Raw genomic sequence first — 27815 nt, 5'->3', positions numbered from 1 at the left:
AATAATTGCTGGGCTCTAAACTCTTTTGCACTGAATATGAGGCTCTAATCATAATCTTCCCCTCCAGGCAGCTTCACACCTCCACCAATCTCATCCTCCTCTCCCTGGCTGTGTCCGACTGCTCGTGGGCCTTGCAGTGATGCCAGCTAGAATCATCATGCTGCAGTCCTGCATATTTCTGGGTAAAATCCCTTGTGCTCTTTTCTACCTGTTGAGCTTCACCCTCCCTTCTTCCTCTGTTGGGAGCATGGTGCTCATTTCAGTCGACAGCTATGTGGCTTTTTGTGATCCTCTTCGCTATTCTTCCACGGTAACACCAAGCAGAGTTCAAATCTGTGTGTCTCTGTTGGTTCTGTTATTTACGGCTTTATATTACTGAAAGATCACTTGTCACAAATAGATTTGTCTGATTCCTGCTATCAAGAATGTTTAGTTGTTGTGGCCGGGTTGGCTCAGTTGGTAGAGCAGGCGCACATAAACATAGAGGTTTATGCCTCGACGCAGAGGTCCAGGGTTCGAGTCCGACCTGTGACGATTTCCTGCATGTCTTCCGCCTCTCTCTCACCTAGCTGTCCTGTCCATTAAAGGTGGAAAAGCCCCCAAAAAAATCTTTAAAAAATAAAAAGAATGTTTAGTTGCCATGAACTACATTTCAGGTGCAGTAGACCTGACCTTTTTCGGTGAGAGCATGAGAGTTTTGTGGTGGCTGTTACCCAGCCATGTGCCATGCGGTCTCAAATTTCAGCTGTCAAATCAACTGCAACTGTTAAGAAATCTGAGATTAGGGCTGCTAGAACTTGTGGTATAACCCTTTTGTGTTTATACTTTGTCTCGGTCCACATTACATTACTTCTCTAGCAGGACAGGACACCTCATCTGGTGTAAATTCATTACCTCAACTTTGGTTGTTCCTTTGTAACTCCACTTTTACTCCTCTGATCCATGCCTTTTTCTACCCCTGGTTTAGAAAAGCAGTTAAAGACATTGTCACCCTTCAGATATTGCGGTCAGGTTCCCGTGGGGCCAAGATCATGTAGCGATACGCAATATACTGTTATATAAACCGATTTATATTATGAAGGTGAAGCCAGTCTAATTGATGGTGAGGTACATTTGAACACACAGTGAAAGTTCAAGGCTGTGACATACTGTATACATGTAATTTCTTTGGTAGGACAGCAAAAAGAAACATATTCAGGATGTAAACCTCTATACTTTTGAAACAACCTTTGCCAGTGGAGATAATGTATTTTAACACCCTTGGTTCAGAGAAGCTGTTAAATTATTTGAATGAGGTGTAGCCTTAAGTTGCAAAGAAAGAAAGAAAACACAAACAAACTACATTATGTGGCATTAATCGATTAAATGGCCAAATGGAGTGAATGCCAGTATTAGTCATTGAGGTCTATGTTAACAATGTGAGTTACTGATGTGTTCCACAGGTACCTGTGTGTCTATCTAGGGCTGCAATAATTAGTCAAAGCTTTAGATAGAAACACACACAGTTGATTTAAAAAAAAGAAAACATTGAACACTAATGTTTAAACAGAGGGGTGTTTTATTGTTTCACAGATTTTTTTTATTCCTTCATATCTGGGATTGAAAGAATAAAAAAAAAAAAGATCTGTCAACGTGTCTGAGAAGTCACATAGTACATATACAGTACAGTAAAGGAAATACAGTATACTGCATGGTTTTAAAAAATATCGCTTGATAAATTATGAGTTTATTTGTTTACACTACTTTTTTAGTTTAACGATCATCCAGAGAATCTTAATAACCTATCTCGAAAATAAAACCATTTTTGATAAATAGAATTTCAGCAATACATTGTTATGCTATGATACCAGCCAAAATAATGAAAATGTATATATGCTAATGCTAACAAAGATTCATAAGCATTCAAATTTAAAGGTTCTCCTCAGGTTTGATCACAATGTATTCGTGGTATGTAAGACATACCCCAAACAGAAGAATGATGCTGTAGCTTTGTAGTTGTAATTACTTTCTTTTTACAATTTTCCTTCTAAAGTTTGTAGAGATTGAACTGTTAACAGTTATGTTATGGATGCTACAGAGTGAAGAAAACTATAACCCTTATTTCTGCTGAGTCCAGTGTCTATTTAATAAGTGGATCTGTGGTTCATTTGGAGGCACCAGTGCTTCTGCATATTGGCCTAATGGAGTAGTTGCTTTGCTTGATGGTGTTTTTGGCTGCCAGCCTGATGCAGTAGGTGGTCCAAGGCTCGAGGTCAGTCACTTTGTAAAAATTACCTTCCGTGGTTCTCACTATAGGTGGCTGAATGGCCTCCTGGTCTTTCTGTTCCTCCTCAATCACAAGTGTGTACTCTGTCGCATCCTTCACTGTCGTCCAATTCACATACAAGGAAACTCCACTTACTGTCACAGTCACTTCTGGGGTTTCAAGATCTGAGAGAGAGAGATGTGTGAGAAATGAACACTGGTGTCATAGTAAAGGCCTATGACTTCAGATTCATGATTCATTAACATGATTCACACTATCTCTAAGTTATGTAATAAAACTACAATTACCTTTGTCAAAATCGGCAAAGATTTCACTGGCCCGCAAATCTCTTCTTCTGCGAGCTTGTACTGGACCTGAGAAAGGTGAGAACATACTCGTCAGAACATTTATATATTTTAAATGTAGAGGTAATTATAAACATTAGTTAGATTCGGCAGCAGTGATAATTTCAGCTGTTTACTAGTTAACACAGCATTGTTTTCTGTGAGGGACAGTCAAATACTTTGATGGATTTCTGTGATCCATTTCATCTCCCATTTGTTTCAAATTCAGGTGACTGACTGCAATTTATGCAGGACCTTACTGAACCTTGTACATTTATACTCCCTTATGTCAGACATGTAAGATGAACTAAATGAATAACTGTTCATGCATTAATATAATAACCAAGCCCTCATATATCATATTTATTGATGAACAGAAATGGGACAAAATAAGAGCCATTTGTAATGCAAAATTACAAGGACACGGTTACTAGAGATGCACCGATAGACCGGCCAGTGACCGGAATTGGCCGGTTTTCACGTGCTTGGCCATGACCGGCGACCGGCAGGGCAGTCTGACATGTCGATTTCATGCCGGTCAATGCTACAATTAACTGACAAAATAAGTTGAGGCTTGTAGAAACTGATAAAATTGTATGAAATCATGTAAAGATTATTCCTTGAATAGTGTGTTGTGCCGCAGATGTTTTCACCCTGCGTCTGACCTGTAATATTTCGGTTAGGGATGCTCTCTCCCACTGCATTGCTTGCTGTCACTTCAGTGGCGTTAGGATAGAAGTTGGTCAGCTGGCAGTAGAGCCCAGTGGTGTTGCAAAGCTCGACATGGCCTGACCCCGACACACTGTAGACAGTGTACCTTGTGGCAAACACTGATGCATCCCAGGAAAGCACAGCAGAGTCTCTGTTACCACTGTATCTCACATTCTGTGGAGAACAGGGGACTGGGAAAGAGTGTGAAAATGCTGTTAACAGGGCCTGCGGGATGTTGTATTTAAAACATGCATCATCATTTTTAGGTAACACTTTACTTTAGTTCCCCCCATTTAGCATTTATAAGCAGTACACACGCATTAAATAAATGGTTTATAACACTATAATGTAGTTGTTAGCAGATATTAAGACACTTAAGTGTTTATAAATGTACAGTATTTGTCAACAATTATAACTTTTCCTATGAAGACTCATATTATATTATTACAACTGTATTTTACTATATTGTCATTTATTGTCTATTTATACACCGGCTTCCACTACAATTGTTGAAAAATACATTATTGAAATATACTTTAATAAACACCTATAACTATGTAAAGGTCCCTAAAACACTCTTCACTATCTGTATAAAGTTAAGGATGAGTACAGTGTAAAGTTACCTGTGACTCCAGTAAAGGCAGTGGATGGCTTGCTGACCCCGCCTGAGTTTCTGGCGCGTATAGTGAGGTTATAAGCTGTGCTGCAAGGCATTGGGAACTCAAAGTATCTCCTGGGCAGCCAGTAGGAAAAGACATCCATCAGGGCTTGTGGGTTGTTCTGGATTTGTCCGGTTATCTCCGCAAGGTACTCAACGTCGGAACAATTGACGCTGTCCCATGACGTCATGGCCCAGTGAGCTTGGCCTATCTTCTGCATTCGGACTTTCAGAGCAGTCGGAGCGCATGGAGCTGAGGTGGTGAGAGGTTAAGTCAGTATTTTAACATTGGAATTAGACCAGTAGAATACTTTTAACTCTTGTTCTTCATGTGTAGTCTACCAGCATACCACTTGTTAAATGTAGTCCTTTGAAAACACATTTTAAAGAATTACAACTTTCTGTCTGGACTTCTCGGTATGATATACTGATTTTTACAATATGTTTACCACTAGACTAGCTGTATTGTTGGTATTAAACCAAATGGCAGGGAAGTAACAACCAACTTATTGTGTACTTATTTTTGTATTATACTTGAGCAAGCCTTAACATTTTAACATCAACGTACACTTGTTTATCCACATATTTTGTTTATGTAAAAATGAATTTGTGCTCAATTTACTAATTGGAGCATTAATGAAAGTGAATTTTATTTTTTGATCTCTAATATTTACCTGCTCCCGCCTGCAGAGGTGCACTGAGCGAGCTGTTGCAGACACCATTTGAGGCTTTAACAGAGAAATTGTAAACGTGACCACATTCTAGGCCTTCAATGGTGCAGAAGGGGACAGTGCTGTGGCAGTAGAGCATGTCTCCATCCATAGCTTGGGCAAAGCCCAAATACTCCACAGTGCCCTCACTGGCACCCCAAGACAGCATGGCAGAGTTGGTCCCACAATTAATATCCACTGCAAGACCAGAGGGATCACAGGGCACTGCGACCACAGAGAGAAAACAACTCCTATTAGAAAATCAGACAGGAAGCTGGCCTGCAGTCTGACATTTTAGGTATAATGTTAACCCATCCTTGTTGGTTATGAGTTAAAAAAAATCTAAACAAGGAAAGTAGCTCGATGCATTAATCTAATCAAGACTGGTGACTAGTAAGTGTAAAATCCAGTATGCTGCACTGTTCCTTCAGTCAGTTTAACTTGGTGGTAATGTAGAAACCAAACAGTAGACTGTAGCAGCTAGATGGTGCATCATTTGATTATTATTGATTAGTACAATAACAGAACAACAATAAAAGTTACTTTTCAAACACCAGGAATTGATTACTATTTCATTATGGCATGAAAAGATAAAACTGCAGTATCAAAATAGAAGATGTCGGCACGATTTCCCTGAGGACTCTGCTCCAATTAGCTGGCTTCTGAAATTTCAATAGTTCGCCAATTAATTATTTGTATTGTCTATACAATGTCAGAACATTCTGAAAAATGTCCACCTCACCCTTGTTTTGTCAGAAAAACTGTCCAAAACCTGAAGAGATTCAGATCAAGAAAAGCAGAAAATCCATCCAACATCTGTTTGATGCTTTAATTGTCTTATTGTCATATTGTTTGATATATGTGCCCAATGAAAGCAGTATTAATACTGAGTGGATTATCCTGATGGAATAAACTAAAATGTCTATCTCTACCTGTTCTGAAGGATGAAGTGCGGGGCTTGCTGGTGCAGTTGTCTCCACTGGCAGTGATGTTTAAGCTGTACGTCTGTCCGCAGTGCAGATCAGTCAGGTTGCAGTTGGTTACTGAAGTGTTGCAGCTTGCAACATGTCCATCCCTTCCTGTGGCTGTCAGAAGGTAGGATGTAGCCACAGGGGATTGTCCCCACGTCACTCTGGCGCCATTCTTCTCACATGATGCTAACACTGTCACATTGTCTGGGACACAGGGCGCTAAAGAGACAGACCAAATATAAGCCTTAAATATTTGTTTTTGTTTATTAAAGTGCTCATATTATGCTTTTTGGCATTTTCCCTTTCCGTTATTGTGTTGTATATATTTTTGTGCATGTAATAGGCTTCCAAAGTGAAAAAGCCCAAAGTCCACCCCAAAGGGACGTTCCATCTCCAACAGAAAACACTGTTCACAAACTGCTCCAAACAGCTCTATTGTAGTCCAGCCTTTACTTCCGTGACAAACGTGCGTCACATTGTAACACACGTTATAATGCTCGCCTAGCATGGCACTCCCTCATACTCTGCTTCTGACTGGCTAGCAGTGCTTACCTAGCTACTGTGCATGTGCGACTCCCAACAAAGATGGAACAGAAGTGAGATGTCTCACTCGGTAGCTAAAACAGAGAGCTCAACACACAGAGTGAAAAGAGGAGCTGCAGCAATGTGCAGTACAACAAAAATATGGTGTTTTTTGAAAATGAAACCATGTAAACGTATTCTGGTACAACCTCTAAATACAATTATGAACCTGAAAATGAGCATAATATGAGCACTGTAAGATCACCATAATTACACACACTTGTGTGTTCTTTCTAGTTTGTATAATATAAAATGCCCTGCTACTGCATGTCTTGTACTGTATAATAGTTATGCATATCAATACTGACAGTTATATATTAAATAAAAAAATAAATATATATATTAAATAAAAATACAGTAATCTGCTTTTAACGTTCATGGCAACATTAGATTATAATCCACAGCGAAGATCCATAAAAGAAGCTCTATTTTGTACAATTTGTAGTTTTCTCATATAACCTGCAGAAGTACTTGACCATACTGCTGCGGCAATAATCAAGATGGGATAAAACCAAGGTCAGAATAACTTGCTTCGCTGTATCTTGTCTATGGAGATTAATTAAATTAAAAAACACTGGATTAAAAAATAAAAAATACGTTATATATAAGACGTTTCAGTGTTCATCCAAACACCTTCATCAGTTGTTTAGTGTGCACAGGAAGTAACTCTGGCCCCAATACACAAGGCAGTCACATGATCTCATGGCATGAAGTCACATGACCACGTTGCCAGAGAAGAGGGTGTCCCAACACACTGAGACAGCGTCTAGTCCACCCCAAGGACAAGATTCCAAAACATCAAAAGAGCAACTTGGTGTATGCGATCAAATGCAAGGAGGAGTGTAAAGATCTGTACATTGGAGAGACAAAACAGCCGCTCAGCCGACGCATGTATCAACACAGACGAAAAAACTCCTCGGGACAAGACTCAGAAGTCTATACTCATCTACAAAAAGAACAACACAGTTTTCAAGATCAAGATGTCTATATCCTGGACAGAGAGGATAGGTGGTTTGAAAGAGGCGTCAAGGAGGCCATATTTGTTAAAGTGGAGCGACCCTCTTTAAATAGGGGAGGTGGGTTGAGACATCATTTGTCTTCAGCCTACAACATGGTTCTGGAAACCATTCCCAGGCGCTTTACAGATACACCATCCTGCTCCACCTCTTAAGCAGGGGGAGGGGCATCATCTGTAGCTGCTGGGACACCATCTTCTCTGGCAACACAAATGGACTACATTTTAGCAGTCATGTGACTTCATGCCATGAGATCATGTGACTGCCTTGTGTATTAAGGCCAGAGTTACTTCCTGTGCACACTAAACAACTGATGAAGGTGTTTGGATAAACACTGAAACGTCTTGTATTTTATATTTTTTAATCCAGTGTTTTTAAAATTAAAGCTTTGTTGAAATTCGCTGTATCTTGTGTCAAAAATGTCAGATACTTCTTGATTACAGCAAGACCATGTTATCTATGTGTTTTACCCATGATCATTTGTTGTATAAGATGATTCTAAGTAGCTTTGCTTCTTCTACACGATTAACTAGCACTTCATTTATGTAGAGATCAAGAGTTGTTTTGGCAGTGAGTGATAAACTGAATCAGACTGTACTGGTAAGCTGAAAAATACCTGTTTGGATCTTCTTTGGTGGGCTTCTGAGGCTGCTGCACTTATCAGAAGAAGCTGATACTATGATGCTATATTGCATGTCACAGCGGATATCTGGGAGTACACATGAGTTGGAGGAGCTGTTACAGGATATGAGGGTTTGGTCATGGCCCTCAGCGGTCACAAGGTAGAGCGGTGCGTCCTTCGTGATCTCCCAGTTAACCAGGATTGTGTCGCTGTCGCATTCTGTCACTACACTAACGGAGTTTAGAGCACAGGGACCTACGGGACAGGAAAAGAGGACAGGAATAAAAAAGATTAGCATCAGAAAACACTACCAGTATGAAATGAAATAGCTCTCCGTGGCAGTAAATTTGAGAGAAACTTAAGCATTGTATCCTTTTATTATAGTCTGTCAGAGAGGCTGTCTTGTCAAATTCAATGCGTCCCAAGAAGATTATTAGGATGGAAAAGAAGTAAAACCATTATTTTGCTACACAAATTGAAAGACATTTTTAGGTTTTCACTCAAATCTTTGTTTTTTTTTGGGAAACACTGAATAGTTTTACTGGTAACAATGAGTCAAATGAAAAGAAAAGTCAGTGTTTGGTGAATACATTCATTTTAAGGGGTCACAAGCCAAAAAGGTTGGGAACCACTGACTGACATTGTAGTACTTGTAGTACACAGTACTTTTTGAAAGAGATTTAGCATTTTATTTAGTGTTTGGTAATGCATTAATATGGTGTGATGCTTACTAGATCATTTTCCTAGTAACCTTTCAAAGACAACACTTCAGCACTTCACTTTAAAATTGGTATTTTGCGAGTAAAGATTATTTTATTTTTGAATACCTGTCTCGAGTTCAAAGGGGGTGCTGTGATTACTGTTGCAGTATTTGTTGACAGCAGTGACGTGGAAGGTGTAACGCGTTCCACATTTCAGATCTGGGACATTACAGGGAGAGGTGGTGGTAGTGCAGCTGGAGTTGTGACCTCCGACCCCTTTGGCCAGCACAAAGTAGCTGAGAGCTCCTTCTGAGGCATCCCACGCCACCCAAGCAGAGTTTGATACGCAGTCCAGATGGCCCTCAGCGTTCCTGGGCACACATGGAGCTGTGGAGGGAATTCAGAATTTTAAACCTCCACCCTTTACTTTTTATTTCCTTTTCTGTTTAAAGACATTCTCCAGAAGCATAGGGTTGGTATATTTTTATTATATATATTATATTATACTACAGTATATTATGTCATCTCACATGGAATTGTTTTGTGTCAGCAGCAGATAACCTGTGTCATATGGAAACGCAGCAGCAGCAGTTTATGTATACATGCCAAGGTGCACCATCTACAATATTTATATAAATGATTTGAGTTTTTAATCAGGTGGTAAGAAAAACACTTATTCACCATCTTTTTGAGAATAGGAAGAAATAGTTACAGCATGTAACTCCCCCCAATGTATTTATTTTGTGTAAGGATTAAACAAATGAGATACAGCATGTTACGTAGTGAGCTTTAGAGGTGTTGGTAGTCACCTACAGTAGGATAACTGTCTCCTGCCACCAGCTCCATACATGAGCGTGATATCAATCTTCTCGAAACCAAAAACTGAATAAGTGTGTTTCCCAAACGGTTTAAATTGAAACTGTAAAACACACAAAAAGCACATGCAAACACGCACAAACAGCAGCTAAATAAAAAAAAAACAAAAAAAAAACAACACTCCTTGCCTTCATTTGGCGCAAGTGTTTGTAGCAGCTACTTCTTTACTATAGGTGGCGCAGGTTGGCATGTTTAGAACTGATCTGATAATAACTGCTCAGCGTCCCCTTGTGGAAAATCTGGAGCCTGCTAAGCATGCAATTTTGCAATTGAACAAATTGAAGTTTACCTGAGGAAGTCTTTACCACAGCACTGGGCTTACTCTCACAGTCATCTCTCACGGACAGCACAGTCACGTTGTATTTCTGTCCACATGGTAGACCGCTTATGTTGCAATAAGTGTTACTGGAGTTACAGTAGAGTCTTGCCCCAGTGTTGCTCACTGCTGCTACGTGGAAGTACTGGGCGTCGGGGTTGGGGGACCATGACACATTCATGGCACCATCATCACACTGTGTATTAACAGCCACATCCTGGGGTGCGCAGGGGGCTGAGAGGAAGAAAGAGGGGAGAGGCAGAGAAAAGCAAAGAGGCAGGTTAATATAGCATTGTCAAACTAGGCAATTTCTATGTTGCTATATTGAGAAACATTGAGGTTCAAAGGGATCAAGAGAAAACTTTAAAAGCAAATTTACACAGGAGAAAAGCACTTTTGAAACCACCAACTCTACCCCATAACAATGAATAACACTGTCATCACTATATATAGAAAGTCACAACAAGCCTTTGCAATGAGTTCGTATTTGGCCCCCCATGTTTACAATACCTGTCCGCATGTAAGCCTTGTCGCTCGCCACACTGGAGCAGGACTCATCCTGGCTGAACACGCTCACATTGTAGGTCTGTCCACACTGCAGGTTTCTCAGAGTACAGTAGGTCATGGTGTTGTTACATTCAGTCTGGTAGCTTCCGTTTGCTGTAACACCCACGGCAAGATAGGAGAGCGCTCCACTGGCTTGCTCCCATGTCACTGCAGCAGAGTTTGAGTAGCACAATAGGGAAGCCTTGACGTAGGTTGGCCTGCAAGGCACTGGGACAGAAAAAGAGGACAGACGAGCAGTGAGACAATAGAGTTCCTTTTGCTTAATATCCATATGAGAGATGAGATAATTCGCATGTGACAAAGTGCAGAGTTCACAGTTACAGTTTGAAGGGTTCTGTCTACTCAAGCAAATATTAAACACTAAATTGTTCTTTCTGAGGGGAGCCTGAAAAGAAAACTGATGGACAAAGATTATAATCCTACTTGATGACTTTGGCGTGCCTTCCTGATTCTCCAAAGTGGGTTTAACAAACCCAACAAGTCCAACACACTTCTTAAATGCTTTATTAATTAATTTAGATTTCTTAAATTCAGAGTTTTATTTGATCTCTCTTTTTTAGTGGTAATATGTATTCTGTCTGGCAAAACCTCTATTTCTGAGGTAACAAGGGTGCCCACACATTGTGGGTTAGCCCTTTTTTATGTTTTGCTGTTAAGTTAGACGATGAAATAAAAGACTTGACCTTAAAAAATCTGGGTATTCTACCAACTTGTAACCACATCCAAAATGGACCTGGCGATGGGACCCCCCCTGTTAATGGTTAATAAACCTGTTTTAATTTATTCTATGTCAGACAACCAATACAACTTAAACCGTAACATAACATCATGGAAAAGGACACTTGTCATACTGAAAAACGTACCTGACTGCAGGTTGAGGTAGGCACGGCTGTTGTCACACAGTCCATCCTGAGCTGTCACTGTCAGGTTGTAGAGCTGGCCACAATGCATGTTGGGTAGCTGGCAATTGGTTGTGGTGCTGTTACACTGCATCTTGTGGCCATCGGGCCCAAAAGCTTGCACCATGTAGGAGTACACACCCTCTCCTTCCCATGACACAACGCCTGTGTTATTACTGCACACCATCTTTGCTGTTACATTCCGTGGTACGCATGACACTACAGACAGAAAGACAGATGGGTATGAATGACGACAGGTATAAATAGAGCTTTAATATGACATGCAATATGCCTGACACCTGATTCTACCTGTGTTGAGCTGCACAGCAGAGCTTCTAGCGCTGCTACACGTCTCATCTGAAGCACTAACAGTGATGGAGTAGTTTAGGCCACACAGCAAGTCATTGAAGAGGCATGTTGTCCCGTTGGTCTTGCACGTTGACGCGTAGCCACCATTGCCCTGGGCAACTGTGGTGTATAATGATGCGTCTTTGCTGGGCTCCCAGGAGACCGCCACAGCGCCAGACTTACAAACCACCTGGGCCTTCACCTGCTGTGGTACACAGGGCACTGCACGGGCACAGAGAGAAATATGAATCTTGCATAATGATTCAGGATCAATATAGGTCCAATAATTATCGATTATTAGTTATATCAGCGCCAATAAAGACAACACAACACGGTTAGCACAATTAAATTAGCCCAATCTGTAACAGAGACGTCTACCATGCTGCTATTCTTCGATGGTCCTCACCTGCTTGCAGCTGTGTCATGTCACTCTGCGATACATTGCACATGCTATTGACAGCAATCACACTGATGTTGTAGGTGAAGCCACACATAAGGTCTGGGAGGACGCAGGACTGTGTGTCTGTCTCACAGCCAGATTCATGTTCTTCCACACCGAAGGCTTGGACAATATAGTAATCGGCCCCTATGCTGGCCTGCCACTTCACAAGGGCTGTGTTGGTAGAGCAGTTCAGCACGGTCACAACATCGCCAGGGAGACAAGGCACTGGAGGAGGAAAGTGAGAAGGATTGATTGCTAGTTGTGTACTTTGCCAGGTAGAGGATGACCTATGGGCCATTTATAAGATGTCTTTTATTGAACATAGATTTGCCCGACTTTACGGAATATGGTAACACCAAGCTAAAAAATGCATTTGGCTGACCTCTTCTGGCTAAAATCACACACCACACATCCATTACTTTTTTCCTGTTGCAAAAAGACATTTTAAAATAGATGATTAAAATAATGTGTGCATTTAAATTGTATCTTATTACAATCTAATTTTCACCAACAGTTTTGTTTATTGATTCTTTTTGACCTGTGTTTTCACATTTGTCAAAATTCGAAAATAAAAACCTCACAAAATTTCTTTTGGGGAAATACGAAGTGAAAATAATGACCCGTAGCTGCTTTACACCTGATGTCAAGTATATACTGAACACACCCATATGCTGCTATTGCAGCAAGATGAGAATTTCAGCCACTACAGGTCAAGAAAACAACATTTTAGTTGGTGTTAAATTACCACTGTATTTAAAATCCTTGCCCCTCAACTCTAATTTCATTAAACTGAGTAAAGGTGCTTTTTTTTAGAGCTCACCTGACTCCACCTGCAACATGGTGCTTGGAGGGCTGCTGCAATTTTCATTTGAGGCCACAGTGAAAACATTATAGGTCTGACCACACTGCAGGTCCATCAGCTCGCAGTTGGTGAAGTTGGAGGTGCAGGTGGAAACATGGCCGCTAGAGGTCTGGGCTGTAGCGGTGTAGTTCAGGGCACCCTCGGCGTAGGCCCAGTCCAAGAGGGCCGAGTTGGTGAAGCAGTCCAGAACCACTGAACCGATGCTAGGTGTGCAGGGAACTAAGAGAGGGAGGGAAGAAACGGAGGACTGTAGTAGCTCAATTAATTTTAACATCCAAAGGTGATTTATGTCCATCCAATTGTTTTACCTGATGCGAACTTTGTAGCTTGGCTCGGTAAACTTGAGCAAATATCATCCTGCGCCACCACCTGGACAGAGTAGTCCTGCCCACAGGTCAGGTTGGCCAAGGTGCACATTAGCTTTGTACTCTGGCAGAAGGACATGGCTCCCTGTGTGCTCTGAGCCGTCACTTTGTAAGACAGGGCGCCCTTGCTGGAAATCCAGGACACGAGAGCCTTATTAGTAGAGCAGTCCATCTTCACATCCACGCCAGTAGGAATACAGGGCACTGGAGAAAGGCAGGTGGAGGAGATTGTAGTATGTTTAAATATCTAATTGTGGAGTGGCAAGAAGTTTGAGATCGTCTAAATAAGCCTTCATTTCAAAGATGTCTGATATTGAATGAACTGAACATAGAAAACTAAAATCTAAATCACAGTTCAGGCAACAATAAGACACCACTGGGACTATTTTGCAGACAGTTATATACATTTTCTTACCTCAAAGCCACCTAAACTATTGACCAAAAGTATTTGCAGTTTGCAGAATTAAAAAGGCATGAAAGAAGTTTACAGTATAACATCGTCCTGAATGTCTCACCTGACTGCAGTGTGTTAGCCTGGCTGGTATCAGAGTTGCACTTCTCATTCGAGGCAACGACCGTCACTGTGTAGTTCTGTCCACAGTTGATGTTGGGCATGCCACACTGCTTGCTGTCAGACCAGCAGCTTTGTGATTGGCCGTCTCCCTGTGTCACTGTGGCAGTGTAGAAGTCCGCCCCAGCCGAGCTGTTCCACGAGACCACAGCGATGTTAGAGATGCAGTTCATGAAGCTGGAGACGCCGGTAGGAGGACAGGGCTCTGAGGTAAGGAAGGATAATAGACTGTTAGATGCAGGCTGACTTTGGAATAAGCAGAAGTGCCCTTGTTTGTGGATCTAAGGTTAATATCAGTGTTGCAGAGTGTATTTTGTTGGTGAGCAATCCACCAGTTTGTGTCTGTTTCTCCCTATAGGACAGAGGGTGTTGTAGATTGTACAGCTCTCAAATCCTTCTGAGACTAATTTGTAATTTTGGGTCGTCTATATGAGTAAACTTGATAATGGGTCACGACAGATGCTAAATTGAACACCAATACAAAAATGTTAACCAGTTATTGTCAACTGCAGTTTCTCAGTAAAATATCTTTCAAATGTAGGTGGTTTGAAACTCTAAAAGAAGTTAAATAAATAATTAAAATAGATAATTGAATTTAAGGAATAAGAACTTAGTAGTCATTCAAATTTTGCAATAAATAATCCTACAGTTACAAAATATAGAGTAACTTTACAATTAAGAATGTTAAACCTGTATGTGCACTTTGAAAATAACAGAATTTGCACATAGTAATATGTGTTGCCCTTAAGGCTGAAACGATTACTCGAGTAACTCGAATAATTCGATTACTAAAAATCCTCGATGCAAAAATGATTTGCCTCGAAGCTTCGTTTAATCAATGTTATGTTGTATCACACACGGTGTTTTTGATTGATTATTACTGTTGCACACCAAGCTGACGCTTCTGGCGACATGTCATGACTGACGGCGCAGATTACAAAATGAAGAAAGCGTAAATAGTGAGTGGCTAAGAGAAGAGACAGGCTGGAGAAACCGACAAAGTGTCCAAAGTTTGGAATCAGTTCAAACGTAATTAAAATGAAAACTCTGTACAGTGTGTCTACTGCGAAATCGAACTAGCTTACCACAATAATAGCACGACGTCAATGCTTCAGCATCTCAACAGAAAACATTGAGTCTAACTTAATCATCCATTCCACGAAGCGGAACCAACAAAAGTAAATCACAGAGTCGTATGGACGATGAAACTACACCAAACACAACAACTACCAAAATCAAAGACAAGAAAATACGTAGTGGTGACCACAATTTGATCTAAAGAGCCGACTTGTTGACTATCTCTTCGGAAAAACAGCTGATTGTTGTGCACCATTTTCTCTCACTCTCTCTTCACGGAGAAACAGCTGATCAACGATCTACTAGCATAAGTGTAACAGAGCTGTGTAGCATTGTAATCAAATATATAAATGAAAATAGATTGAGTATAACTAATATTTACATATAGGCCTATATACAGATCAGTCTCAGGTTGAAACTTGTAGTTCTGAAAGTTAAGTTGCACAGCTTAAGGTAATGTTTATGTATGTTTAATGTATGCCTTAGTTTGAGGTTGTTATTGCATTTCAGAAAATGTTTTCTTTAAAAACAATGTAATATGGCACTTAAATGCACTTAATGTTTAGTTTTTTGAGAGATGATATTGTAAGTAACGTAGGCAATACAAATGTTGCTTTTTTTCCGAAAATTAAACCAAACTATTGTATATTATTGCTCTTCAATGAAACAAAAGTATTTCTTATCCGATTAATCGATGTAATAATCGGTAGAATACTCAATTACTAAAATAATCGATAGCTGCAGCCCTAGTTGCCCTTTTACTTTAACTTTGGGTCATCAGAGTCGAGCTTTCGGAAATACAGTTGACGTGTTTAATACTTTGAAAACCAGTGCTTTGGCTTAATGGAATAGGAATCTACCTGACTCGAGCGTTGATGGCTGACTGGGGAGGCTTGTGCACACAGAGTCTACTGCCTGAACATACAGGAAGTACTCCTGGCCACACAGGAACTCAGAAATGAAGGTCCAGGTTTCATTGGTGCTAAGCTGCACTTGGTGGCCATTGTTGGTCTTTGCCGTCACAGCGTAAAACTCAGCAGTTGCGCTGGCATTCCAGGTCAGCGATCCCACCTACGAAACAGGTGACAATATATTTTTATTTTCAGTTTATATAATAATTGATTTATTTGTTTAGCCTCTTTCAAAACAAAAGTGCTTCACAGGGCAGAAATGTAGATGGAATAGTTGATTTCCTGAGAAGGAGCTTTGAGAGAAACATTTTGTAAAAGTAAAATATTTACCTTCATTGTGCAGTTCAGAGATGATTTCAAGTTCTGAGGAATACAGGGTGCTAAAAACAGAAGACGAAAAAAAGTTTAGTTGTGATTTGGGCGGCAAATTATGATCATTTTTTATTCTCGATTAATCTGCTGATTATTTTCTCAATCATGTCAGAAAATGTTAAAGTTTAAAATGCCTGTCACAATTTCCCAGAGCCCAAGGTGATGAAGTCTTGTTTTGTCTTACCAACAGTTTAAACCCTACAGATAACCCATTTACAATGATGTAAAACAGAATAAAAGCAAGAGCAAATCATTATTTTGTAGAAGCTAGAACAGGGGAATGTTTGGCATTTTTACTTAAATAATTACTTAAACAATAAAATAAAATAAATAAAATTAAAGAGCACTCAAGCCTGATAGATTTGCCCAATTATTGTTGGACTTCCCTTTAACCTTTAATTTGCTATGATTATGCAAAATTTCCTTTTCCAGTCTGTAGTTTGTTTATTCATTTACATGTGTGGCATAAAAAATTCCCAGGTAAAACTTCCAGGTTTTGACATAACGCTCGAGTGTAGTCTGAAAAAAAAAAAAGTTTACCCATTCGTATTGAAGTGCTGTTGCTCGCCGTGCTGCTGCAAAGGTAGTCGTTTGCAATGACGTGAATTGTGTACTGCTCTCCACAGTGCAAGTCGTCCCAGGTGCAGCTGGTGGTGTTTGTGGTGCACATGTGGGTGTGGCCGTCCAGTCCTATTGCGATGGCCATGTAGGACTCGGCCCCATCGCTTTTGCCCCAGCTGACCGAGCCCAGACTGTTCTCACACTGTGTAAAGCTCTTTACATGCTCAGGCACGCAGGGACCTGAGGAGAAGGTGTATTGTTGCTGCATCATCATAAACTTACTATACTGTACACCACATTAGACAGAAAATATAAATGAGACTCATACCTGTCTTGAATTTTTTAGGCAGGCTCACAGCGCTGTCACATCGATCATTTTGAGCTGTTACATTGAAGATGAATAGTTGTCCGCAGGGCAGCTGAGCCTCTACTCTTGTCATATTGGTTTGGAAAGCTGTGGCGTACCCCAGGTCTCCTGTGACTGTCACCACGTAGACTAATGCCCCTTGAGCCACCAACCAATCCAACACCACTGTCTCGTTGTTACAGGACCCAGTGACTGTCAGGCCAGTCGGCCGGCAGGGGTCTGGAGAAGGAGTAGTTGGACACTTATTTTAGTTCTGATGTGACCTTTGCATCTGACATGCTTGTTACTTCATCAAACCCAAATATGTTCAGTTTACTATCATAGAACAGTAAAACCACAAAAATTATTCATATTTAAATTTTCTGGAACAAATAAATTGTTGTACTTTTCTCTCCAAACCTTTTAGAAAAAATTATTAAAATTGTTGCAGATGGATTGTCTGGCAATCGACCTATCGATGAATCGATGAATCGTTTGCAGTGATTATTCACTCAAAAACGGATTGTTTAAAAAAAAAAGTACTAATGCCAGATAAATGCATAATACAGTAACTACATATTTGGGTGACAGACAGCAACTTAATAGACAAAATGAGAAATATTTTTAAATGATAAATAAATATCAATAAAAAAACTAAACTAGTATAACATTTTGGGTGTTTTGGTTCCACAGTTTTAATGAAATAAAGTTGATCTTGAGTACTGTGGAAACCTTTGTAAAACATTTAAACCTGTGGCTCCTTCTTGGTCTGTTGCATGCAAAATGAAAGAAAATGAATCGAGACGAGAGAAATCTTAAAAAGCTAATTAAAGGAACCACAAAGATTGACATTATATCAATAAAATTACAAAAAGTAATACAGATGTAGACTAGCACTGGGAATATTTAGTTAAACTGTAATGAGGGTGTACTTGCATGATCAGAAGGATAATTCCATCTCTATCTTTATGTAACAAAAAACCCAATCTCTCAATCAGTTAATCAGTCAATCAGTCAATCAATCGATTACCCAAATAGTTAATTGAGGATGAGCCCTACCTGTCTGAATCTCCACCGTTCTGCTGATTTCACTGTAACACATCTTACTGTATGCAGTTACAGAGAATGTGTAGGTTTTCCCGCAGTACAAGTTTGGGAACTGGCAGGTGGAGTTGGTGGAGTTGCACTTCAGAGTCATCCCCATGCTGCTGTTGGCAGTAGCCATGTAGAGCTCCACTCCCCCACTTTCCTCCCAGTACATGGTGGCTGTATTCATCCCACACTGCAGGTCCACTCCAACACGCAGAGGTTTACAGGGCCCTGGATGATATGTTTTGTTAAGTATCAGTGATCTCCTTCTCTCCACTCTCAACTACTCTGGAATGAGATGTTGCTTAACTCACGTGTGCTGAACGTGACATTCGTGAGTGTCTCGGTCTGGCATTGTTCGCTGATGGTTGTGAGGCTGACGTTATACATCTGACCACACTGCAACACAGTCAAATCACACTGCAGCTCGGCGGTCTCGCATGAAGCCCAGTGGCCAGACGCTCCTACGGCAGTTACCTTGTAGGAGTTTCCTCCATTAGCTGAGCTCCAGGAGACTTTGGCTGTGTTGTTGTAGCAATCCAAATTAGCTGCCACATTCCCAGCTGCACATGGAGCTAGAGATACGAAGGACGGGATGACTTAGAGGAAATTGATGCAATTATTAATGATCACATTTTAAAGCTGCACTGATCTTAGGCTCTCCAAGGTTTTAAAATTTCCAAATCTTGTAAGAAGGCTACGTTGGCAACACTGCATGCCAGATGATGTCAGTAGACTGCACATAATGCACTAACCCTATATTTTCTGGCATCAGCTTTCTTTGGACAGAGCATGCTCACTGCTGTTTAATAAATTGTGTTTTGCTCTTAAGGGTTAGTTTCTACATCCATCTGTCCATATCCAATATCGGAATTTAAAAAAGGTACCCTGTGGAGGTTTCCTCTAAACAAACAGTTATGTTTACATTTACTATTTCTCACCAAAAAGTGTTGTGTGTATTAAGGCTGTTGTGTTAAGTGCATTTCCTCCCTCAAAATATTTGCAAAGCCGATTTTTTATTATTTGAAACCTGTATTGTGCTCAGATGGGTCTCTCTTCTTTACTAAGGCCCAGTTGGTAATTTAAGCTAAATAGAGGTGTGCTATTTAAAACCAAATAAAGTGTTTCTAAACCAAATAAAGTTATAGCTTTAGTACACAGGAGAAATGTAGGAGACGGGTTGAAAAGTTTCACCTATGTGTATTCTCATATCTAATATTTTCACTTGAAATACCTATCAGATAGATTCACTATAGTGGAAAACTACAGGTACAAGGTGTGGCGAAGAGTATTCAGCATAATATTCTACTAAAATAAAGACAGTGTTTGAGTACCATATACCTGAGACCAGCAGGACAGTAGTGGAGAGGCTACTGTTGAGTGTCTCTCCGATGGCCATGACTCGGGTGTAGTAGACGACTCCACAGTGAAGGCCTTTTACATTACAGAAAGTGTCGTTGGTGTAGCAGGACAGAGAGTGGCCATCGCGCCCGGCAAGACGAGCTTCGTAGCCCACCGCACCAAAGCTGGCCTCCCACGACACGATTCCCACGTCGCTCTGACACTGAACACTGGTCCGCACATCGTTGGGAGGGCAAGGCTCTTAGGGCGGAAAAAGAGGCAGAACAGGTTGAAGGATGCTGATAGTATCTTTCATCTATATTGCATGATAAAAAACAACAAATACACTTCCTTATCTATGAATCTCCATATTTTTAATACTTTGAAACATAATATTTACATGAATCGATACTTCAAATGCCAAAAATGACACATTAAGTCTAAATTACATACATGTTTTCTGTCCTACAGCTGCAACTAACTTATTATTTTTCCTTTTTGGTTAATCTGCTGATTATTTCCAAGATAAATTGATTGATCGTTTCAGTGATAAATGTCCATTTCAATTTCTTAAACTGAAGATGATGCTCTCAAATGTCTTGTTTTGTCCAACCACTACTCCAAAACTGATATTGACTATGTTTTGCTTGATAATTGACTCAAACATCTGTCAGAATAGTTGCAGATTTGTTTGTTTTCATGTTCTATCAACGCGTTTTCTCACCTGTCGTAATTGTAACTGATTCGGTCGAGGTGGACACGCCCTGGCACACGTCATTGTTTGCTGTCACGTTGATGATGTACGTCTGGCCACAGTTCATGTTGTACAGGGCACAGTTGGTGCCTGGGGTGGTGCAGGAGACTATCAGGCCCTGCTCTGTTACCCCTTGAACTGTGTAGGAATCCGCACCAGCGGCCGTGTCCCACAGCACCTGGCCGATCGTCATGCTGTACTCAGTGGTGATGTGCATAGGGATGCACGGCTCTGGAAGAGAGGATGGAGGAAAGTGTTGATGAGTAAATAAGACTATGTTATCCATCATTCTGTACAGTGGAGGTCAAACATCCAAGTGAAGTTACAATAATATAAACACATTACTGAGTGGAGGGAGACTTCAAGCGTGCATGCAGCTTTGTTAACCCTGTGTGTTGCTCACCAGTGACCAGTTGTCCTGTCCAGTAAGCGATGCTGCTGCAGGTCTGTCCAACAGCTTTCACAGAGACAGAGTAGCTCTTGCCACAAAGCAGCCCTTCCAAACTACAGTAGGTTGTGTTGGCCTTACAGGTGACATTGTGGCCTGAAGCGGTGGTGGCCATGACGATGTACGATAGAGCTCCATCGCTTGGGTACCACTCCACCAAGGCCATCAGCGTGTAGCAGTCCATCACTGCCTTGATATTTGTTGGCTTACAGGGAACTGAGAGAACACGTAAGACAGTTATGACAGTCATGACTTTAATGTGATGTCTAAAAATAACTAGAAAAAAAAGAATCAATCCAAAAAAAATTAAAAACTTTTTTAGTACAATTACAAAGCAAGGGCTTTAATAGCACACATTGTCATTTAAATTTAGTGGATTTTTGCAAGATTAAATTTTAGTTTTAGCTAGAATAAAATGTATGGTTACACTTTACTTGAAGGTATCTACATAAGAGTGACATGACTGTGATGAACGTGTCATAAACATTATAAACTAAAAGTCATAAACATTTATGACATAACGCTTCTTTTAGTAAGTGTCATTCGGTTTTTGTCATGACAAGTTATGGTTAGGGTTAGAGTTAGGGTTAGGGTTCATGTGTCATGACTGTGTCATGTCACTCTTATGTAGATACCTTCAAGTAAAGTGTTACCGAATTATTTTTACATTATCCATTAAGATTTTGAAAGGGTTTCATAATCCTAACTGGGTCAAAGAATCTCTTCAACTCCAAGAGAAACTATGAAAGCCTTTATTCCAAGTGTAAACCATTTCCTCTTGATGCCTTAAAATCTGTACCTGAAGGTGTATCAACCACAGTAGTGGAGGGCGGGCTGTCGCAGTATCCATCGGAGGAGACCACGGACACGTGGTAGATCTGACCGCAGCCGAGTCCTGTCACATTGCAGGAGCCCTCAGTCGTGCCCTGGCAGGTTGTGGTCTGACCGATACTGTCCTGCACTGTGGCAATGTAGGAGTCGGCTCCTGAGCTGTTAGACCAGGACACAGTCAGACTGTTGTCCTTACAGGCCACCGCAGAGGAGATGTTTGCAGGGGTGCACGGCACTAGTGAGAAGAGATAAAGAAGATGCGGTGTAGGGCTAAAGGCTTCCTTTGTTACCCTGAAGAGTTTTTCATTACCGAGTACTGAATTGATTATGAAGTTATAATTATAATCATACCTGAAGTTAAAGAAATAATTTTACATTTTGTGAAGTATTCTTGTTGGTTATCCAGAGTTAGATGAGAAGAACGATACCACTATCACGTCTTTGCGGTAAATATGAAACTACAGGCAGCAGCCAGTTAGCTTAGCTTAGCATAAAGATGGGGAAATCGCTAGTCTGGCTCTCTCCAACCTATTAGCACCAAATAAACATAATGTATTGGTTTTACAGGAGTACGATCCTGGCTATTTCTCGGCTAGGCGTGCTAACAACAACTTGTTGTTTTCACATTTCAGTTTTTGTACAGATAGAACAAACAAGACGCGACCCAGCTTTATGTTCACCATACAGACATGTGAGTGGTATCCATCTCCTCATCCAACTCTCCAAAGCAAATAAAGTAAGCTTATTTCCCAAAATGTCAAACAGGTTTTTTTTAAAGCAAATATAAGATTTGTGATAATGTTTACTTTATATTTGCAATATATTTTCAATGGGAGAAATAGCATGAGCTGTCCCTTACTCTAGATGAAAAGAAACAAAAATGAGCACTACAAGTAGAAACCAAAAAAAATAGTATTTCATAATTTAACAGAGAAAGTCTTTACATACCAGTCTTAAATGTCACACTGTCACTCGGTTTGCTCTTGCAGTCTTGGTTCTCTGCCACCACGGTAGCTGTGTAATACTGTCCACAGTGCAGACCTGTCAGATCACACTGGTCCTCAAAGGAGCTGCACTCGTGCATGTGGCCATCTGCAGCCACAGCCTTCACTCTGTAAACCTGTCCTAACCTGCTGCTGTTCCACGACATGGAGGCCACATTGTTGCTGCAGCTCAGATTGGCTTTGAGGTTCTGAGGAACGCATGGCACTGAGGGGGAGAGGTCAATATAGACATTTATTTCTATATTTTTTCAATTTTAATTGTTTGTAACAAGTTCTGACCTCTGTAGCTGTAATTATTTAATTTGCTGATTCCAAATTCTTCTGACGATTTATAAAAATAGGAGTGTGTATGCATGTGTGTGTGACATGTACAGTATGTACCTGTCATGACAATGTCCTCATCGCTCTGGGAGCTGTTGCAAGTTCGTCCCTCTGCCATAACCTGCAAAATGTACATTTCTCCACACGGCAGATTGGGGATGCCACATCCGGTGTCTGACGTGGTGCAGCAGGAAGTGCTTCCTCCGTTTATCTGCTCCAGCATGGCCGTGTACGTTAGCGCACCGGGAACAGCTGACCAGGTGATGCCGACCGTGCGATTGTCGCAGCCCACTGATTTCTTTACGTCCTCAGGAGGACAGGGAGCTGGGGAAGGAGAAGCACTTTGAGGTTCAAATTCAAAATAAACTTTCCTGACTATCGCCCTTTTATGTCATAAACCTTGGATGTGTACTTAAGAATGCATAACAAAGAGGTACGAAATCAACAAATGGGGCTGCTATTAGAGGCTAGAAAAACATTTCACTAGAAAACCCTCATGAGAGCTAGATTAGATTGAAAGAATAGATCTTAGCCATTTAGCTGGCTTTACATTTCTCTGAAAATGTTTAACTTTAGTGATTATTTTCAGAAGAGTAGCTAATATCTTCATTTCTACCACTAAAGCCACATGTATAGTTTATATATTCGATTTCTATTTGAATATAGCGTCTTTCAAATTATTCTAATGGCATTAGCTTTTCTTTGGAGAGAACTTAGACAATGCTGATTGAAATTGATGCCTTTATTTATCTCAGGGTCTCTAGGTCAGATATGGAGGGAGGCATGCATTTTCTGTCTGCCACAGCACCCTTTTTGATGCTACTACTCAAGCAAGTTGGAGTCATTTAAACTTATATTTTAACAACTCATTTTTTTGCTTATTAGTTTAAAAAATAATTTCATTGTAATCATATCACCAAGTAATAAAAAGGAGTTGCAAAACATGCTCTGGAGAAAAATATTCTTCTATTTATTCACTAAAACAAGACATTTTAGATTTATTAAAATGTGGCATTCAGATAATCTCTGAAACATCATGTTTTAATGAATGAATGAATAAAGCAAATAAGTAGATAGAGCTTTACTTTAATACAGAGCAGGTTTTGCATCTCCCCTTTTCCTGCAAGCAGACCCTTTTGGTTGGACATTGACAATATCAATAGTTACAGCACAATATGTCTGTGCTATACTTGTGACTTCCTGTTCTCTCGTTTTTTAATTGATCAATACTGTTTATAGTGTTTAAAGTTTCCTTGTATTTTTACTTTACCAGTCTCATTTGTGACAGCGTTGCTGGGTGCACTGGGACACTGCTGGTCGCGGGCCTTGATGGTGAAAGTGAGGTTTTGGCTGCACATCAGCGGCGGAAGATCGCAAATCCCATCTGACGTGGAATTACACTCAAATGTCTGGATGTCACCCTGGCTGTCTGTCGCCATGACGACGTACTCCTCACCCCCGGCAGACTCCTCATACATCACCCAGGCTGAGTTTGTCAGGCAGTCAATCTCCACGTCGGACAGGTAAGGTACGCAGGGAACTGGAGGTAAACATCAACAGGTCAGAAAATGAGTTGTGCGTAGTGATTTTTACTACACATAGTATGCTTTAAACCCCGACAGTGAAGTTTATTCACCTGCTTTCACATTGTCAAAAAGTTGGGTATGAGAGCATTACTGCTGTGTATTAGAAAAATGACTACATACTTTAACATTTTAACATTTCAGTGGCAAATGGCTTCATAGTAGAAACGCAGGGTTCATGAACAGTTACTTCTACAGTCAGTACTACTATTACGTATAATTTAAAAACATAACATGAAGTAAAATAATGCCACATTTTAATCTTAGCCTAAAATTTAAACAATCTTTTAAGTTTGACATATATTTTGTCAATCAGGCGGTGAAAGCACACCGTCCCTATACACAAATTTAAAGTATTCCTTTTTGTAATGCAATCAATGAATAAGCACTGAGACAAGACATAAAATAAAGTGGAAGTCGAATAAGAAGACGCATAAATAGGATTTAAAAAGAATAAACTAAAATAGAAGATAAAATGGAATAAAAGAAAAATAAAAGGACATTATTTGTAGACAAAGTGAACATCTGTCTCTTTAAGTAAAACTAAAATATTATTGTTCCTTGCCTGTCTTGATCATTTTTGTGGGGCTGTCTCTGCCCACACATTCATTCCTGGATGGTGTGATGGTGATGTTGTACTCCTTCCCGCACTTCAGCGTGCTAAGATCACAGCCGTTTGTGCCGCTGCAGTTTTGTCGGCGACCTGTGGCGTCAACCGCCGACACCATGTACACGACCCCCGGCACACTGTTATTCCAAGTTACAGAAACAACGCCGGTGGTACAGTTGACAGTGGGGGAGAAGGTCGGGAGAGGACAAGGAGCTGAGATGAAGAGTTGAAGAAGAGAAGAAGATGAGGTGAAGATAAAAGAAGACCGTAAAACTAATGCACAAACACCTTGTCATATAATTTCTTTCTTTAAAAGAAAATAGAAGTTAAACAAGGCCACTTATTTTTTTCCCAAATTGGAATATGAATGTATTTCTGCTGTCATTTGAAAGCGTCACAACTAGGGCTGTCCTCGACTAAAGAAATTCTTAGTCGTCTAACACTTATATGATTTTGTCGATTAATTGATTAGTTGATGTAATCGACAGAGCTGTGCTCTTTGAGAGGTGGTTAAGACTAGAAAAGCACAATATAAATGTAGTTAATGAACCATCTGTAAAACTGAGTTTCTCCACAATTAATCCTGCAAAAGTACCACTTTAAATCTTGTGCTTACCAGAAATGTGCTCATAAGGTTCTTGGAAATGAGTAATTAAGCATGAATAAGCATAAAAAAATGACTCATCAACTAAAGAAATCTTAGTCGACCAAGACCAAAACGACCGATTAGTCGACTAATCGACTAAGAGGTGGCAGCCCTAGTCACGACCTAATATGCATGTTTTGCTGCTTTTCTTTAAAGGTCCAATGTGTAGGAATTTCTCCCATCTAGCGTTGAGATCATATATCGCAATCAACTCTCTCGCACCACACAGTTCAAAGTACGTATTACAGCTACGGTAGCCTTCACGCTTCAAAAAGCCAGTCTCTTGCTCTTTTCAATATCCTTTTTCTTTTTCTGAGCGAAGAAGACTCCTGTTCCTTAAATTTGGATTTTGAATACGTGTGGTCCTCCATGTTTCCTTCTTCAAACTTGCCGGGGCCGGGAAGCTACGATACCCATTAGCAGCATTAGCAGCACCTGTGAGTTTATCATGTGACAGCGAAAATGCGGAAGGCGGAGCAGTATGTCCTGTATGTCCCTTACAGGCTAACGTATTTCAAGAAAACGCGAAAGGCGGAGCAGTATGTCCTGTATGTCCCTTACAGGCTAACGTATTTCAAGATGCCGCATGAATATGGAGCGTCTACCCCAGTTCATGCAAATGCAAATTTAAAATTTCAAGCCAATAGGAATACTTGAAATTGATGGTGGTGGTAAATATTTATGAAAAAGTTTGTATACGGGCAACACAGATTTTGATAATGAACAACTAAACACATTACACACTGGATCTTTAAGGTTGAGAGTAGGGGTGGGGGAAAAAAATTAATACAGCATAGTATCGCAATATTTTCCGTGGCAATACTGTATCGATACACAGACGCCAAGTATCGATCTATTATTATATATGTGTTGGTCAGTTTGTCTGCTTGACAATCCCATTTTGCGGCAATAACATTGAAGTGAGATGAACAAATCATTTGAAATTGGGAAAAATTTGAAGTTGGAAAAAAAATATCGCAGAATATTGCAACATGTTTAAAATCGCAATAATATCGTATCGTGACACAAGTATCGTGATGATATCGTATCGTAAGGCCTCTGGTGATTCCCACCCCTAGTTGAGAAAACTCTTTGTCGTTTAGTCTTTTGAATCATTTTTAGATCTGATAAACTTTTTGTACTTAAAAAGACAAAATTTTGGATATTCAAGGTTTTCATACAGCAGCAACATTAAAATGGCACAGAGAAAAAGACAGACATGCCCTTTATACCTCTATCTGTTTGTAGTCACATGTTTTGTAACAATAACCTGAAGTTTTACCCACCTGTAAGGACCTGCTTTGTGAGGCTCTGGGAGCTGTTGCAGGTCTCATCTTGGGCCACCACTGTGACGTTGTAGGTCAGACCGCACTGCATGTTGCGCACTACGCAGTGACTCTTATTCGTCTGGCAGATGTTGACATGATCTTTGCTCACCACGGAGGTGCGGAACTGAGAGACGTCACCCGCCGACTGCCAGGTAACGTTGAGGACAGCAGACAGACAGTCGAGGTTGCTCTGTACGTTCTGCGGCACACACGGAGCTGAACAGAGAGAGCAAAGAGAGGGGTTAGAGGAAACATCCTGATCCATGGGAGATTATGAACTGCTAGTCTCTTTACTTGTTGCGAGCTGCTTCGATGAACTTGAGTTATTCTTGAGGTTACATAAAGTTTTTGCAACAGCAGATGGCAAGGAAAAGGACATGTAATTTAAATAATCACCCAACAAGATTAGAATTGAACTACGTACAATCAGCATAAACATAGGCAATACAATAGTGAAAAATATAGGTGGAGATGAAATTAAAAAAAATGTTAATTGTACTATATAACCTGAATAACAAGCGTTGCAGCTGTATTTGCTTATAATTGATATAATACTATATAAACGATATAATAATGCCATATACTAAGAGACTACCTCCACAATGTAATTCTGTAGCCCCGCAATAAATACTACCTTGAATTTTTTTTAAAGATTGTTAAAACTACTACTTTAAGTTATTCATGTGTTGACTCAGTTCTAATGCACATTTTGAGGCTTACTTTAAATTGTTGTTCCAATATTTGAAATATGTTTCAAATATTTTGTCCATCTGCTTTATGTATGGAG

The 27815-nt window shown here is 40.3% G+C and overlaps 1 protein-coding gene across 1 annotated transcript; it reads right to left on the bottom strand.

Moving 5' to 3' along the window:
- Positions 1-1643: 1643 nt before the first annotated feature.
- On the bottom strand, positions 1644-27293 carry LOC116038126. The gene is made up of 31 exons (XM_036007422.1): positions 26987-27293; positions 25010-25267; positions 24132-24401; positions 22922-23185; positions 22485-22745; positions 21505-21771; positions 20661-20921; positions 20228-20488; positions 19504-19764; positions 18477-18737; positions 18133-18393; positions 17056-17313; positions 16707-16967; positions 16125-16174; positions 15744-15954; positions 13751-14011; positions 13179-13439; positions 12829-13089; positions 11973-12233; positions 11528-11788; positions 11183-11437; positions 10263-10526; positions 9726-9986; positions 8687-8947; positions 7854-8114; positions 5601-5858; positions 4633-4893; positions 3924-4211; positions 3255-3491; positions 2554-2619; positions 1644-2430 (listed from the first exon to the last, which is right to left on the bottom strand). Exons 1-31 carry the CDS (start codon positions 27291-27293, stop codon positions 2144-2146), a joined length of 7716 nt encoding a protein of 2571 aa, XP_035863315.1. The 3' UTR covers positions 1644-2143.
- Between the last annotated feature and the right edge of the window lie 522 nt (positions 27294-27815).

Source organism: Sander lucioperca, chromosome 11, assembly GCF_008315115.2.
Source record: "Sander lucioperca isolate FBNREF2018 chromosome 11, SLUC_FBN_1.2, whole genome shotgun sequence".
NCBI lineage: Eukaryota > Metazoa > Chordata > Actinopteri > Perciformes > Percidae > Sander > Sander lucioperca.
This window is presented reverse-complemented; position numbering and strand designations above follow the sequence as displayed.

What these genes read in the sequence shown, in the direction of transcription:
- LOC116038126 (XM_036007422.1), bottom strand. Translation starts at nt 27,293, where the DNA reads ATGGATCAGGATGTTTCCTCTAACCCCTCTCTTTGCTCTCTCTGTTCA. An exon ending in GACAGGACAACTGGTCACTG is followed by an intron (nt 20,489 to 20,660) that starts GTGAGCAACACA and finishes CCTCTCTTCCAG; the next exon opens with AGCCGTGCATCCCTATGCAC. An exon ending in AACGGTGGAGATTCAGACAG is followed by an intron (nt 17,314 to 18,132) that starts GTAGGGCTCATC and finishes CTCCTTCTCCAG; the next exon opens with ACCCCTGCCGGCCGACTGGC.